Here is a 14,673-nt window from a genome sequence, read left to right on the forward strand (position 1 = left end):
GAGGTGGCGGCGCCTGTAGTCCCAGCTACTCGGGAGGCTGAGGCAGGAGAATGGCGTGAACCCGGGAAGTGGAGCTTGCAGTGAGCTGAGATCTGGCCACTGCACTCCAGCCTGGGGGACAGAGCGAGACTCCGCCTCAAAAACAAAACAAAACAAAACAAAACCAAAACAAAACAAAACAAAACAAAAAAAGAAATTATGAAAGTATTAATTTGGGGAACTGATAAATGTCCATGAAATCTTCACAATCTATGTTCAGAGGCTGCAGCACAGACAGGTGTAAGAAATTATAAACCCTAACTTCCCACAACACCAGAAAAAGCTGATCGGGAGAGGCTCTCAGCCAAATGCAAGTGTGGATGCTGCCCTGGGCAGGAACACAGCTGGGAGGAACTCGGTGAAACCCCGTCTCTACTAAAAATACAAAAAAAACTAGCCGGGCGAGGTGGCGGCGCCTGTAGTCCCAGCTACTCGGGAGGCTGAGGCAGGAGAATGGCGTAAACCCGGGAGGCGGAGCTTGCAGCGAGCTGAGATCCGGCTACTGCACTCCAGCCTGGGCGGCAGAGCGAGACTCCGTCTCAAAAAAAAAAAAAAAGAAATACTAAAAGGAGTTCTTCAAGTCAAAATTATAGGGCGCTACCTATAATCCCAGCACCTTGTGAGCCTGACACAGGAGGATCGCTTGAGCCTGGGAATTCAAGACCAGCCTGGGCAACATAACAAGACCCTGTCTCTATAAAAATTAAAATTAAAATATTAGCCAGCTGTGGTGTTACGCATCTGTAGTCCCAGCTGATTGGGAGGCTGAAGTGGGAGGATCCCTTTAGCCCAGAAGTTTGAGGCTGCAATGAGCACTGATTGTGCCACTGCACTCCAACGTGGGTGACAGAGCAAGACCCTGTCTCAAAAAATAAAATAGGCTGGGTATGGTAGTTCATGACTGTAATACCAGCACTTTGGGAGGCTGAGGCAGGTGGATCACTTCAGGTCAGGAGTTTGAGACCAGCCTGGCCAACACGGTGAAACCATGTCTCTACTAAAAATACAAAATTAGCTGGGTGCAGTGGTGCATACCTGTAATCCCAGTTACTTGGGAGGCTAAGGCAGGAGAATCGCTTGAACCTGGAAGATGGAAGATGCAGTGAGCCAAGATTGCACCACTGCACTCCAGCCTGGGCAATGGAGCAAGACTCCATCTCATAAATAAATAAATAAATAAATAAATAAATAGGGCAGGCGTGGTGGCTCACACCTGTAATCCCAACACTTTGGGAGGCCAAGGCAGGCAGATCACGAGGTCAGGAGTTCAAGACCAGCCTGGCCAACATTGTGAAATCCCGTCTCTATTAAAAATACAAAAAATTAGTCAGGCGTGATGGTGGGTGCCTGTAGTCTCAGCTACTTGGGAGGCTGAGGCAAAGGGATCACTTGAACCTGGGAGGTGGAGGTTGCAGTGAGGCAAGATCACGTCACTGCACTCCAGCCTAGGCAACAGAATGAGACTCCATCTCAAATAAAATAAAAAATAAAATGCCTTAAAAAAATTTTTAAAAACTACAATTTGTTTTATGTAGTTTTCTGTGCCTATGTTTTATTTTATAATAAGATTTTTTAAGATAGAGACATGGTAAAAAAAAAAAAAAAAAAGGGCCGGGCGCGGTGGCTCAAGCCTGTAATCCCAGCACTTTGGGAGGCCGAGACGGGCGGATCACGAGGTCAGGAGATCGAGACCATCCTGGCTAACACAGTGAAACCCCGTCTCTACTAAAAATACAAAAACTTAGCCGGGCGAGGTGGCGGGCGCCTGTAGTCCCAGCTACTCGGGAGGCTGAGGCAGGAGAATGGCGTAAACCCGGGAGGCGGAGCTTGCAGTGAGCTGAGATCCGGCCACTGCACTCCAGCCTGGGTGACAGAGCAAGACTCCGTCTCAAAAAAAAAAAAAAAAGGATTGAAGATGCTTGTGTTGAAAAAAAATGCTGGTGTATTTAAAATGTTTATTAAAGCATGGTGTCTCAATCCTTTTTCATGAGATTAACAATACCTCTTGGTGTTGGTGTCAGAAAGATTATATTCTCAATTGAAAGTGGCTTGGGTCACTCAAGCAACCTAACAAACAATACCAAGTGGTTTATTTATTTGAGACAGAGTTTCACTCTCTAGCCCAGGCTGGAGTGCAATGGTGCAGTCACAGCTCACTGCAACCTCCACCTCCTGGGTTCAAGCGATTCTCCTGTCTCAGCCTCCCGAGTAGCTGGGACTACAGGCATCTGCCACCATGCCCAGCTAATTTTTGTAACTTTAGTAGAGACGGGGTTTCACCATATTGGTCAGGATGGTCTTGAACTCCTGACCTCAGGTGATCCACCTGCCTCGGCCTCCCAAAGTACTGGGATTACAGGCGTGAGCCACTGCGCCCAGCCATACCATGTGGTTTATATTAATAATGAACAATCTCAGGTCCTTGTCACCTGAGCTGTGTCTAGCTATAACCTCTCTGCCTTCATTGTAACAAGAGAAGGTTGGTTGAAATGATTTCTGAGGTCCTTTCTAGTTCTGTGAGTCTGATGATCATTCTCATGTTGTAACACTGAAAATGCACTTTTTTGCATTTTAGCATACTGTAATTTATTTAAATGTACACTGTCAAATACTTAACTCTCCTGAAGGGCCTTTACCTGCCATGATACCTTCTCTGTGGGTCTCCCCTTTAAGATTGCTTATCTTCGGAACTACAGGCATCAGTTGGGCCTTAGTTAAAGCGTAGTACAACCAAAATGTGGATTCCCATGCAATCTGAAAGAATGAACTAGACCTACATTACTGATATTGTGGAAAAGTTTCCAAGATGAGGCAAAAACACGAATTTCAAAACAGTATACAATATAACAATATTGAGAGTTTTTGTTTTGTTCTGTTTTGTTTTAGAGATAGGGTCTCACTCTGTCACCCAGGCTGGAGTGCAGTGGTGTGATCATGGCTCACTGCAGCCAAGACCCCTTGGGCTCAAGCAATCCTCCCACCTCAGCTTCCCAAGTAGCTGGGACTACAGGTACACACCACCAAATCTGGCTAATTTTTGTATTTTTTGTAGAGATGGAGTCTTGTCATATTGCCCAGGCTGGTCTTGAAGTCCCCAGGCTCAAGTGCTCCACCTGCCTCAGCCTCCCAAAGTGCTGGGATTATAGGTGTGAGCCACCATACTCAGCCAATATTGAGCTTTTAAAAAACCTAACATACCATTAGTGTTCTCCGGAAAGTAGAATATGGTGGGTGGAAAAATGTTATGTGAGAAAGAAGGGGCATTACTTTTCTTCCGAACATTTTAATGGAATTGCTTAAAATTATTTTATTTATTTATTTATTTAGAGACAGGGTCCCACTTTGTTGCCCAGGCTAGAGCACAGTGGGATGATCTTGGCTCAATGCAGCCTCGAGCCTCAAGCGATCCTCCCATCTCAAGCCACCTGAGTAACTGGGACTACAGGCATACACCACCACACCTAGCTAAAAATTATTTTTAAATTGTACGCCCCATCTACCCTGATGTGATTATTGCACATTGTATGCCTGTATCAAAATATCCCATGGAGGCTGGGCGCGGTGGCTCACGCCTGTAATCCCAGCACTTTGGGAGGCTGAGGCAGGAGGATCACCTGAGCTCAGGAGTTTGAGACCAGCCTGGCCAACATGGTGAAACTCCATCTCTATTAAAAGTACAAAAATTAGCTGGGTGTGGTGGCAGACACCTGTAATCCCAGCTACTCAGGAGGCTGAGGCAGGAGAATCACTTGAACCCAGGAGGCAGAGATTGAAGTGAGCCAAGATCACACCACTGCACTCCAGTCTGGGTGACAAGAGTGAGACTCTGTCTCAAAAAAAAAAAAAAAAAAGAAAAAAGAAAAAAAAGAAAAGTCCCATATACCCCTTAAATATATACACCCATTATGTACCCACAAAAACAAAAAATTTAAAAAATTATTTTAAAATTGAAAAATTATATAGTGCTTATAATAAAATGCACAGCTTGATGATTTTTCACAAATGGAATACTCCCATATTATTAACACCCAGATAATGAGTCACAACAGCCCTGGACCCGAGAAACCACCTCTGTCCTCTCCCAGTCAGTATCTCCCTCCTGTAACCACTATGCTTATTTCTAACAGGGCTGCTAACTTTTCAAAAAAATCCCCAGAACATTCTGGATGTTATTTTTTTTACAAGCAAAATTACTTTTACAATATAAAATGTCAAAATAAAATAGCCTTAAATTAAGGATTTATTTATGCAACAACAAACGATTTAACCAATTCTGGGAACACAAAAATAAAGGTCAGTCTCCAATTCCAAGAAGCTCACAGACTAATGGGAGAAACAAAACTAAATGATTAAATAACAGTTCTAGGCTGAGTGCAGTGGCTCATGCCTGTAATTCCAGCACTTTGGGAGGCTGAGGCAGGCGGATCACTTGAGGTCAGGAGTTCGAGTCCAGTCTGGCCAACATGGTGAAACCCCCATCTCTACCAAAAAACACAACAATTAGCTGGGTGTAGTGGTGTGCGTCTGTAGTCCCAGCTACTTGGGGAGGCTGAGTGGGGAGAATCACTTGAACCTGGAGGTGGAGGTTGCAGTGAGCCAAGATTGTGCCACTGCACTCCAGCCTGGGTGACAGAGTGAGACCCTGTCTGTAAATAAATAAATAAGGGTTCTGACAGAAATATGAATCCAGCACTGCCACTGCAAGGGAAGACTAGGGGAAGCTGAGAAAGATTTCACAGAAAAGTGAGGCTTTAAAGGATGAATAGGAGCTGGTAGTTATCAGCTACCATAAACAATGGAAATAAACAAATAGAAACTAGCTCTTTAAGAAACAGTCTATGGGGAGGCCTGGCTACTGGTTAATCCTATCTGGTTTGGCTTCTGAAGCCATCAGTCAGGATGACATCACCACTGATCAGGTTCCTTGGGGCGGTGTGCGTTTGCCAGGTGTATAATGAGGAAAAGGAAGTCTCCGGAAACCTCCCCTGGCATCCCAGGAGGCGAAAGCTATGCACTGCGCAGAGGCTGGGAAGGCTTTAATTAAATTCAACCACTGTGAGAAATACATCTACAGCTTCAGTGTGCCCCAGTGCTGCCCTCTCTGCCAGCAGGACCTGGGCTCGAGGAAGCTGGAGGACGCACCTGTTAGCATCGCTAATCCATTTACTAATGGACATCAAGAAAAATGTTCATTCCACCTCAGACCAACTCAGGGAACATTTCTTAGGTACAGTGTTTTTAAAGTGTTAAATTGCGTTGTGCAAACTTTTCCTTCTGTTTTAGTCACTAAAATTTCCTTAATATATAATGTGTGAGGTTTGGTGGACAATTTTTTCAGCTTTGGCCTTAAATCCTGAGATGCAGGCCTACTGGCTTCAAAAAATTGATGGTGTGCATATGTTCCTGCAGTGATAAGTGCAAGAATATATGTGGAATATATGAGGAGTAAACCTGCTCATATGATTTTCAGAGAGAAAAACATTGCTCAGAGGCTAACCGGGAAAATGACCCAGCAGCTAATATCTAAATAATACCTTTACCGCCAGTTAATTTGTAGTTTCAGTGACAAACAGGTACAACATACCAGGCCTGATGAACTGGCACTTACAGACTATTTTGTATGGAGGCAAATTAAATTGAAGACTAGAACTGATCTATTTCCATTGTAGACACCACCTGGCTTTAAGAACAAATTCAGTTTTCTCTTGCTGAGAGTGCTAGTATAAACAAAAAGGATGAATTAGAAACCAAAAGAAAGGATTATACTTTTTTTTTTTTTTTTTTTTCCTAAGATGGAGTTTCGATCTTGTTGCCCAGGCTGGAATGCTATGGTGTCTCAGTTTACTGCAATCTCCACCTCCTGGGTTCAAGTGATTCTCTCGCCTCAGGCTCCCGAGTAGCTGGGACTACAGGCGCTCGCCACCACACCTGGCTAATTTTTGCATTTTTAGTAGAGATGGGTTTCACCATGTTGACCAGGCTGGTCTCAAACTCTTGACCCCAGGTGATCCACCCGCCGCAGCCTCCCAGAGTGCTGAGATTACAGGCATCAGTCACTGTGCCCGGCCAGGTTTATATTTTATTGTACCCGTGGAGTTTACCAATAGGATTAGGATCGGCCCAGAGTAGGCCAGGCTTTAGGAGAGCATGGGTCATAGAATGTTGGTGTATGCCTTAGGAAACATGTTCGGCTCCTGCGTATCATTAGTCTAATGCTCCCTAGAGTTCACCCTCCTAACTTTCCTGTCCCCTCAAGAGTGCTGATTTCGAATAAGAAAACGGGAGTTGACTACTCACCTTCCTGCCTACTAACTTCCTTAATCAATTTCCTTCTGGTCCCTATGAGGATGAAATGAACCAACATATGTAAAAGGTTTTGGTCATCCTGTTAGGTGCTAAACAGACAGCATCCCTGGGCCTTGCTCAGGGAGGCAGCCAATGCAGAGAGGGCACAACACAGAGAGGGCATTACAGGCTGGGGCATCATAAAGCCCCTGATGCCTATCCTGGTTCTTCTAACCAGCTCCAAGTGTCTCTGGTTCCTTATCTGTAAAACAAAGACTAATTTATTTATTTATTTTTTTGAGACAGGGTCTTCCTCTGTTGCCCAGGGTGGAGTGCAGTGGTGCAATCTTGGATCACTGCCACCTCCGCCTCCTGGGTTCAAGCAATTCTCGTGTCTCAAGTCATCCGAGTAGCTGGGATTACAGGTGCCCTCCACCACACCCAGCTAATTTTTGTATTTTATTTTTTAGTACAGACGAGGTTTCACAATGTTGTCCAGGCTGGTCTTGAACTCCTGGTCTCATATGACTTGCCCACCTCAGCATCCTAAAGTGCTAGGATTACAGGCTTGAGGCACCACGCCTGGACTAATTTTTAATCTTAAAAATTAAATAATTTCAATAAAAATATTGAAGATGATGATCCTGGCACCTATTATTCTGTTTCCTGGGGGCAACTTCACAGCCCTGAACAGCAGGTATAGCTAGAACTGGGTTTGTCTCAAGGAAATGTTTTTGCTGATAAGAGGGAAGTCTATTTGAACTTAACACAAATGGTAAGCACATAGTAGGTTTAGCAACAGGGTATATAAGCCTGTCCCAACCTTCAATTATGATGTTTCACCCACAAGCTCCTTCCCATCCTGTTCTTTTCATGTTCACTTCAGACCCTAACAACAAAGCCTGGTAGAATCAACCTTCAAATCAAATGAAGGTAGATCAACCTTCATTTGATCCTAATCAGAACCGTGAAGCCCAAACTGTTTTGGGGTTTTGTTTTGTTTTTGACAATCAGGGTCTCCCTTTGTCGCTGAGGCTGGAGTGCAGTGGCACAATCATAGCTCACTGAGGCCTTGAATTCCTGGGCTCCAGTGATCCTCCCAACTCAGTCTCCCATGTAGCTGGGACTACAGGCAAGAGTCACCATGCCTCTCCCCCTACTTGTATTTTTGTTTTTGAGACAGTCTTACTCTGTCACCCAGGCTGGAGTGCAGTGGCACAATCTCCGCTTACTGCAACCTCCGCCTCACGAGTTCAAGCAATTCTCATGCCTCAGCCTCCCAAGTAGCTGGGATTACAGGCACGTGCCACCAGGCCCAGCTAAGTTTTGTATGTTTAGTAGAAACAGGTTTTCACATGTTGGCTAGGCTGGTCTTGAACTCCTGGCCTCAAGAGATCCTCCCATCTCAGCCTTCCAAAGTGCTGGGATTACAGGCGTGAGCCATTGCACCCAGCTGGCTCTATTTATTTTCTTAGTCTCGCTCTGTCGCCCAGGGTGGAGTGCAGTGGTGCGATCTTGGCTCACTGCAATCTCCACCTCCCGGGTTCAAGTGATTCTTGTGCCTTAGCCTCCTGAGTACCTGGGACACAGGAGCACACTGACATGCCCGGCTAATTTTTGTATTTTCAGTAGAGATGGGGTCTCGCCATGTTGGCCAGGCTGGTCTCAAACTCCCGGCTTCAAGTGATCCGCCCACCTTGGCCTCCCAGTGCTGGAATTATAGGTTTGAGCCACTGTGCTTGGGCTCCTCCTACTTTAAATGCCAGTTCTTCATGCCAAACACATGCAAACCAGAAAAAAAAAAAAAAAACCTTGGCCGGGCGCGGTGGCTCAAGCCTGTAATCCCAGCACTTTGGGAGGCCGAGGCGGGTGGATCACAAGGTCAGGAGATCGAGACTATCCTGGCTAACATGGTGAAACCCCGTCTCTACTAAAAATACAAAAAAAAAAAACTAGCCGGGCGCGGTAGCGGGCGCCTGTAGTCCCAGCTACTTGGGAGGCTGAGGCGGGAGACTGGCGTGAACCCGGGGGGCGGAGCTTGCAGTGAGCCGAGATCGCGCCACTGCACTCCAGCCTGGGAGACACAGTGAGACTCCGTCTCAAAAAAAAAAAAAAAAAAAAAAAAAACCTTGTTTCTTTCAGGGAGTATGATGGAAGGTCTGATCTTCATGTTGGAATAACTAACACAAATGGTAAGTGCAGTTTTGTGGCTTAAAAAACCCCCACTACCCAGTAAAAGGAAAGCAGTATTTGTGGAGATTTGATTATGGCAACATCTAATGAGTGATTCCATTGTTCACTGGGTTCTTCTACTGCACCATGAGGTGGGCATTGCCCCCAAATGAGAAATATTTGACTTTATGGCAAATTATTACTAACAATATGAAATATTTGAAAGCTCTTTAATATTTTCTCAGTGAAGAGCTATACAAATCAGTGTATTTTTTATTGATTTTTAAAATAAGAAGAAATAGATGTCCAGTGAGATTGACTTGCCCAAGACCTCGTATCTTGTGTCCAAACCAGAATTTGGAACCAGGCCCTCTGACTTCCAATCCTATGCTCAGCTGACTACCACTGGGTCCCCACATTCTAGGGACTTCAGGAGTAAAGCAGGATATGGTGGGGCCTGCAGTTTTTTGTTTTTTGTTTTTTTTTAAAGGAAAGTGAAGATTAAATAAAACTGTTCCTTTGCCACCTATAGCTCTGAGGGCAGTGTGTGCAACCCTTCAGCCAGAAGCTTTCTTGTCTGCAGGAAAAGGGCCTGGATGGAGCCACCTGCAGGATATGTAGCCTGGATATGGTGAGGCAGGTGAGGCACCTAGCCAGGCCTCACAGTGAAGTCTAATAACAGCCTTTCCTTACCCACTGAGGCAAGAGAAAGTGACACTGATTAGAAATCCAGAACGGTTCTGAACTTAGTTACCCACAAGAACAGGCATACTTACCACCCATCTTTAGCAGGTGGACATTTATTCTTGATTTAAGGAGACAAGATTGACCCATTGGTAAATACAGAACTTCAATAAAAATATTGGAGACGATGATCCTGGTACCTATTATTGTCTCTGTTTCCTGGGGGCAACTTCACAGCCCTGAACAGCAGGTAGAGCTAGAACTGGGTTTCTCTCAAGGAAATGATTGCTAGTAACAGGGAAGGCTACATAAACCCCTCCCTGACTCTAGGCAAATCTAAATCTCATTAGGCGGAAGAAAGATTCTAGAACCTCCACCCTGGATTTATATTATGTAAAGTTACCACATGGCTACTGTCATTTTCTGATGTCCCTTTTTCACAGAGGTGTGTGTCTCCTTGAGGCGCCACATGACTTTGGTTTTGATTTGCAGGGGTTGTGTATAACTACAGTGCACATGGTGTCCAGCGAGATGGAGCAGGGTGGGAACAGAGCATAAGCATCCCATTACTGCAGCCCCACATGTATGGAATGATGGAGCAATGGGACAAGTACCTGGAAGACTTCTCCACCTCGGGGACCTGGCTGCCTCACAGGTACACAACTGCAAATGCTGCACCCTCGCTGGCACTCACATGCTATGCAAGTGGGATCCCCGTGTGGCCTCAGCTCACAGAGGACTCCGCAGCATTTAGCTTCACGTTGAGCCGATACAGAGATATTAACATCGCTAACAGAATTTAAACAGGGGTTGAACTACTCTAGATTTTCTGCAGTTGGGTCAGCACACACATATAACAAAATTACAGCGTTTTAAGAGCTGAAAGGACTAGAATCTGTATTCAGTTATTTCAGTTGTGTGACAAGGTATTTTTACACATATATAGCAAGTCACGATATATTTCTTTAAAACAAAAATTTAAAAAAACAATATTCAGGCTGGGTACGGTGGCTGTCGCCTGTATTCCTAGCACTTTGGGAGACTGAGGCAGGTGGATCACCTGAGGTCAGAAGTTTGAGACCAGCCTGGACAACATGGTAAAACCCCGTCTCTATTAAAAATACAAAAATTAGCCAGGCGTGGTGGCGGACGTCTGCGGTCCCTACTTGGGAGGCTTGGGCAGGAGAATCACTTGAACCCAGGAGGCGGAGGTTGCAGTGAGCTGAGATCACGCCATTGCACTCCAGCCTGGGCAACAGAGTGAGACTCCGTCTCAAAAAAAGAAAAACAAAACAGAACAAAAAAAAAACAACAAAAAACAATGTTCAAAATGTAAAAGCTTCTTTTTTGTAATTTTAGCAATTTCAAGTTAATTTCTCACTCTCAACATTTTATAAGATGTATAGCATATTTGTGGATTTATTTTGAGGTTTCCCTTGAAATAAGTTTGGATACTACGGAATATCATAAAACTCATATGGAATTCCATCTCTGAAATCTAGAAGTTCAATGAGTTCCCCAAATTGGTAGTTAACTTGCAACTGAGTAACCACTCTGAACATCTGGGTGAATCTATGCCAATCTGCAGCAAGCAGATGCCCAGAGACCAACCATCCCCCAGAATTACATGAAGCCCAAAACAATCTGGGCTTCATGATTCTGATTAGCATCAAATGAAGGTTCTGCCAGGCTTTGTAGTTAGGGTCTGAAGTGAACATGAAAAGAATAGGATGGGAAGGAGCTTGTAGGTGAAACATTATAATTGAAGCTTGGGACAAGCTTATATACCCTATTGCTAAACCTCCTATGCACCCAGGCTGGAGTACAGTGGTACGATCTTGGCTTACTGCAACCTCTGCCTCCTGGGTTCAAACAATTCTCCTGCCTCAGCCTCCTAACTAGCTAGGACCACAGTCGTGCACCACCATGCCCAGCTAACTTTTGTATTTTTTGTAGAGACAGGGTTTCACCTTGCTGGCCAGGCCAGTTTCAAACTCCTGACCTCAAGTGATCCTCCCACTTTGGCCTCCTGAAGTGCCGGGATTACAGGTGTGAGCCACTGCACCTGGCCTGAAGTGCACATCTTGAAGCTTCTTAACCACATGAACCAGTAGAGGCCTTGCTTGCTGAGGCACCTGATGGGTAGCTTCACGGCCTGTTCCTGAGCAGCCTTTTCTTCTCAACACCCTTGTTCTCTTCCGTAAGGTATGAAGAAGACCACCACAACTGCTACACTTACACACTCACGTTCATTAACTGCGTTCTGATGGCAGAAGGTAGACAGCAACTGGACAAGAGTGAATTTACGGAGAAGTACGTAGTCCCACGGACAAGGCTGGCGTCCAAGTTCATCACACTCTACCGGGCGATACGGGAGCATGGCTTCTATGTCACTGACTGTCCCCAGCACGAGGCACAACCCCCTGAAGGTGGTGGTTTGTGCTGAGAGCTATGTTAAGTGCAGCCTGGGCATTGGGGGTAAGGTGGTTGCTACCTTTAATCAGTACTATGGATTTCTAAATGCATTTAACTGTGGTTAATAAAAACGTGTATGGGCCAGGTGTGGTGACTCACACCTGTAATCCCAGCACTTTGAGAGGCTGAGGCGGGTGGGTCACCCGAGGTCGGGAGTTCGAGACCAGTGTGACCAACATGGAGAAACCCCGTCTCTGCTAAAAATATAAAATTAGCCGGACATGGTGGCGCATGCCTATAATCTCTGCTACTAGGGAGGCTGAAGCAGGAGAATCGCTTGAACCCAGGAGGTGAAGGTTGCGATGGGTTAAGATCATGCCATTGCACTCCAGTCTGGCAAGAGTGAAACTCCATCTCAAAAAATAAATAAATAAAAAATAAAAACGTGTATGGCTTCCCTTCAAGCATATGTCAGCTTACGTCGTAAGACTTTATAAAATAAAAATTGCCCCAGATGTTAAAAATTATATGTATTAAAACAAAATTATTATTATTATTTTTTGAGACGGAGTCTTGCTCTGTCACCCAGGCTGGAGTGCAGTGGCCGGATCTCAGCTCACTGCAAGCTCCTCCTCTCGGGTTCATGCCATTCTCCTGCCTCAGCCTCCCGAGTAGCTGGGACTACAGGCACCCGCCACTTCGCCTGGCTAGTTTTTTGTATTTTTTAGTAGAGACGGGGTTTCACCGTGTTAGCCAGGATGGTCTCGATCTCCTGATCTCATGATCCGCCCGTCTCAGCCTCCCAAAGTTCTGGGATAACAAAATTATTTTCTTATCAATGAGGTTTTTAAACTAAGAATCCATTTACAGCATAAAGTGGCAGCACATTTTATTCACAGAGCAATGAAAATTATTCCTATAAATGAATGTGAGCTGAACAAATTCACCTTCCAATGTGCATGCAGAAAGTGGGGATGTGAAGACAGCAAGGTGGGTGAAACACAAGTTATGAGGTAATGAGTACTTTCCCCTCGTGGTTTTTAGTTTAAAAGCACATGCTAAGGGCCGGGTGCAGTGGCTCATGTCTGTACTCTCAGCACTTTGGGAGGCTGAGGCGGGCAGATCACGAGGTCAGGAGTTTGAGACTAGCCTGGCCAACATGGTGAAACCCTGTCTCTACTGAAAATACAAAAATTAGCTGGGCGTGGTGGTGAGTGCCTGTAATCCCAGCTACTCGGGAGGTTGAGGCACGAGAATCGCTTAAACCCAGGAGGCAGAGGTTGCAGTGAGCCAAGATTGCAGCACGGGACTCCAGCCTGGACGACAGAACAAAACTACATCTCAAGAAAAAAGAAAAAAAAAAAAAAAAGCCCATGGTAAGCTCATGATAGTGAACAACGGTAAAACAAAACCAAAACCCCTCAGAATCTAAATCAGGAAATGGTCACCCCTTTTAAATGAGCTCTTCTGAGTCTATTTGCACAAACGAGCCCAGCGACGCCTCAAATCAGTAAAATTCCAGCCTGTGTCCATTTCATTTTGCCTGACCCAACACATGGAGGTTCGGGGGTTGGGTTTGTGCCACAAAGCACTTCCTCTGCCCACTGAAAAGGCAGAGTTCAGAAAGGACAGGAAGAGAGGGCTATCTTCTTTCTCTGATACCTTCACAGGAGGACGCTGGGGAAACTGGGATGAGAAACTGTAAACAAATGAGGTGACTTTTAACAAGTACGTTGGAGTTTGTGTACTGAAATTATCACTGAACTTCAAAAGGCCAACAGGCAAAACATTCCCGAATTGCTCTTTGGAAACTTCTTCCAGAACTCGGTTGTTTTTGACCAAATGTGATGTACTACTTCACTTAATCCCCAGTCTTGGTACCAACTGATGTCTAATTTCCAAAAATCAAACCCATCTTAAAGGTACCAATAACTGCCTCGTGTTAAAATAACTTAGGGAAAAGCCATTATACCAAGATGGATCCAACACCCAGTTCCATATTAAACTAAACAAAACTTAAGCTCAGCCAATCCTAAATGGCCAACTGAACATTAGTTACACAATCAGATACTTGCCACTGGGATAACCTAAATAAGACAACTGCTTAAACTTTAACCAACCAACTTCTCTCCTGTGCCTCCTCACACACCCTCTAAAAGCCTCCCTTCACACCCTTCCTCAGGAGCCCGAACCACCTCGGTTTTGGTGCGGCTTGATTCACGAATGGCTGTCTGCTCAAATAAACTTAAACATGCTTTATCCTTTAACATTAGTAATAAGGATATTCAGAAAACTTGCTACAGATCCTTAAAGCTTGTTTCCAAAGAGGCATTTAGTCCATGTTTCAGCACAGTTAACTTCAGTGGGAAAGAATGCACGGCAAAGCAACATTTGCATTTACAAGCTCAGGTACTTTCCTTCAAATACAAAACTGCCCACCCAGAATTTGATACCATTTTAAGCAGAACTATGACATGGTGTTCAAGAAGTCAACAAAACCCCAGAGGGTAAAGATGAAAGAATTCCAATCTGCCCTCATTTCTTCACATTTTATACTAGGATTCAGCTTCTCTAGTCTAATTTTTTTTTTTTTTTTTTTTTTGAGACGGAGTCTCGCTCTGTCGCCCAGGCTGGAGTGCAATGGCGTGATCTCAGCTCACTGCAAGGTCCGCCGGGTTCCCGCCATTCTCCTGCCTCAGCCTCCCGAGTAGCTGGGACTACAGGCGCCCACAACCGCGCCCGGCTAATTTTTTGTATTTTTAGTAGAGACGGGGTTTCACCGTGGTCTCGATCTCCTGACCTTGTGATCCGCCCGCCTCGGCCTCCCAAAGTGCTGGGATTACAGGCGTGAGCCACCGCGCCCGGCCTAGTCTAATTCTTTACTCATTATTAGTAGTAACAGCAGCTGCAGTTAATGAGTATTCATAAAGGACTCCACACCAGAAGAAACACTTATTCTTCCTTGTAGGTGGGTCCTAACATTATGCTTCTTTTATAGATGAAAAGGGAAATTGAGGAAATGACTTGTCCAAAGCCACACAGTGGCAAAACTGGGGTTCAAACCAGGGTTCGACCACA

At 45.1% G+C, this 14,673-nt stretch overlaps 1 protein-coding gene across 1 annotated transcript; it reads left to right on the forward strand.

The window, feature by feature from the left end:
- The first annotated feature begins 4,913 nt into the window (after positions 1-4,913).
- Positions 4,914-11,701, forward strand: MKRN2OS (MKRN2 opposite strand). The gene is made up of 4 exons (XM_003894080.5): positions 4,914-5,266; positions 8,467-8,516; positions 9,673-9,835; positions 11,386-11,701. The coding sequence occupies exons 1-4, from the start codon at positions 5,049-5,051 to the stop codon at positions 11,624-11,626; spliced, it is 672 nt and encodes a 223-aa protein (XP_003894129.2). The 5' UTR covers positions 4,914-5,048; the 3' UTR covers positions 11,627-11,701.
- The last annotated feature ends 2,972 nt before the right edge of the window (positions 11,702-14,673 follow it).

The sequence above is a fragment of the Papio anubis genome, chromosome 2, assembly GCF_008728515.1.
Source record: "Papio anubis isolate 15944 chromosome 2, Panubis1.0, whole genome shotgun sequence".
NCBI classification, from domain to species: domain Eukaryota; kingdom Metazoa; phylum Chordata; class Mammalia; order Primates; family Cercopithecidae; genus Papio; species Papio anubis.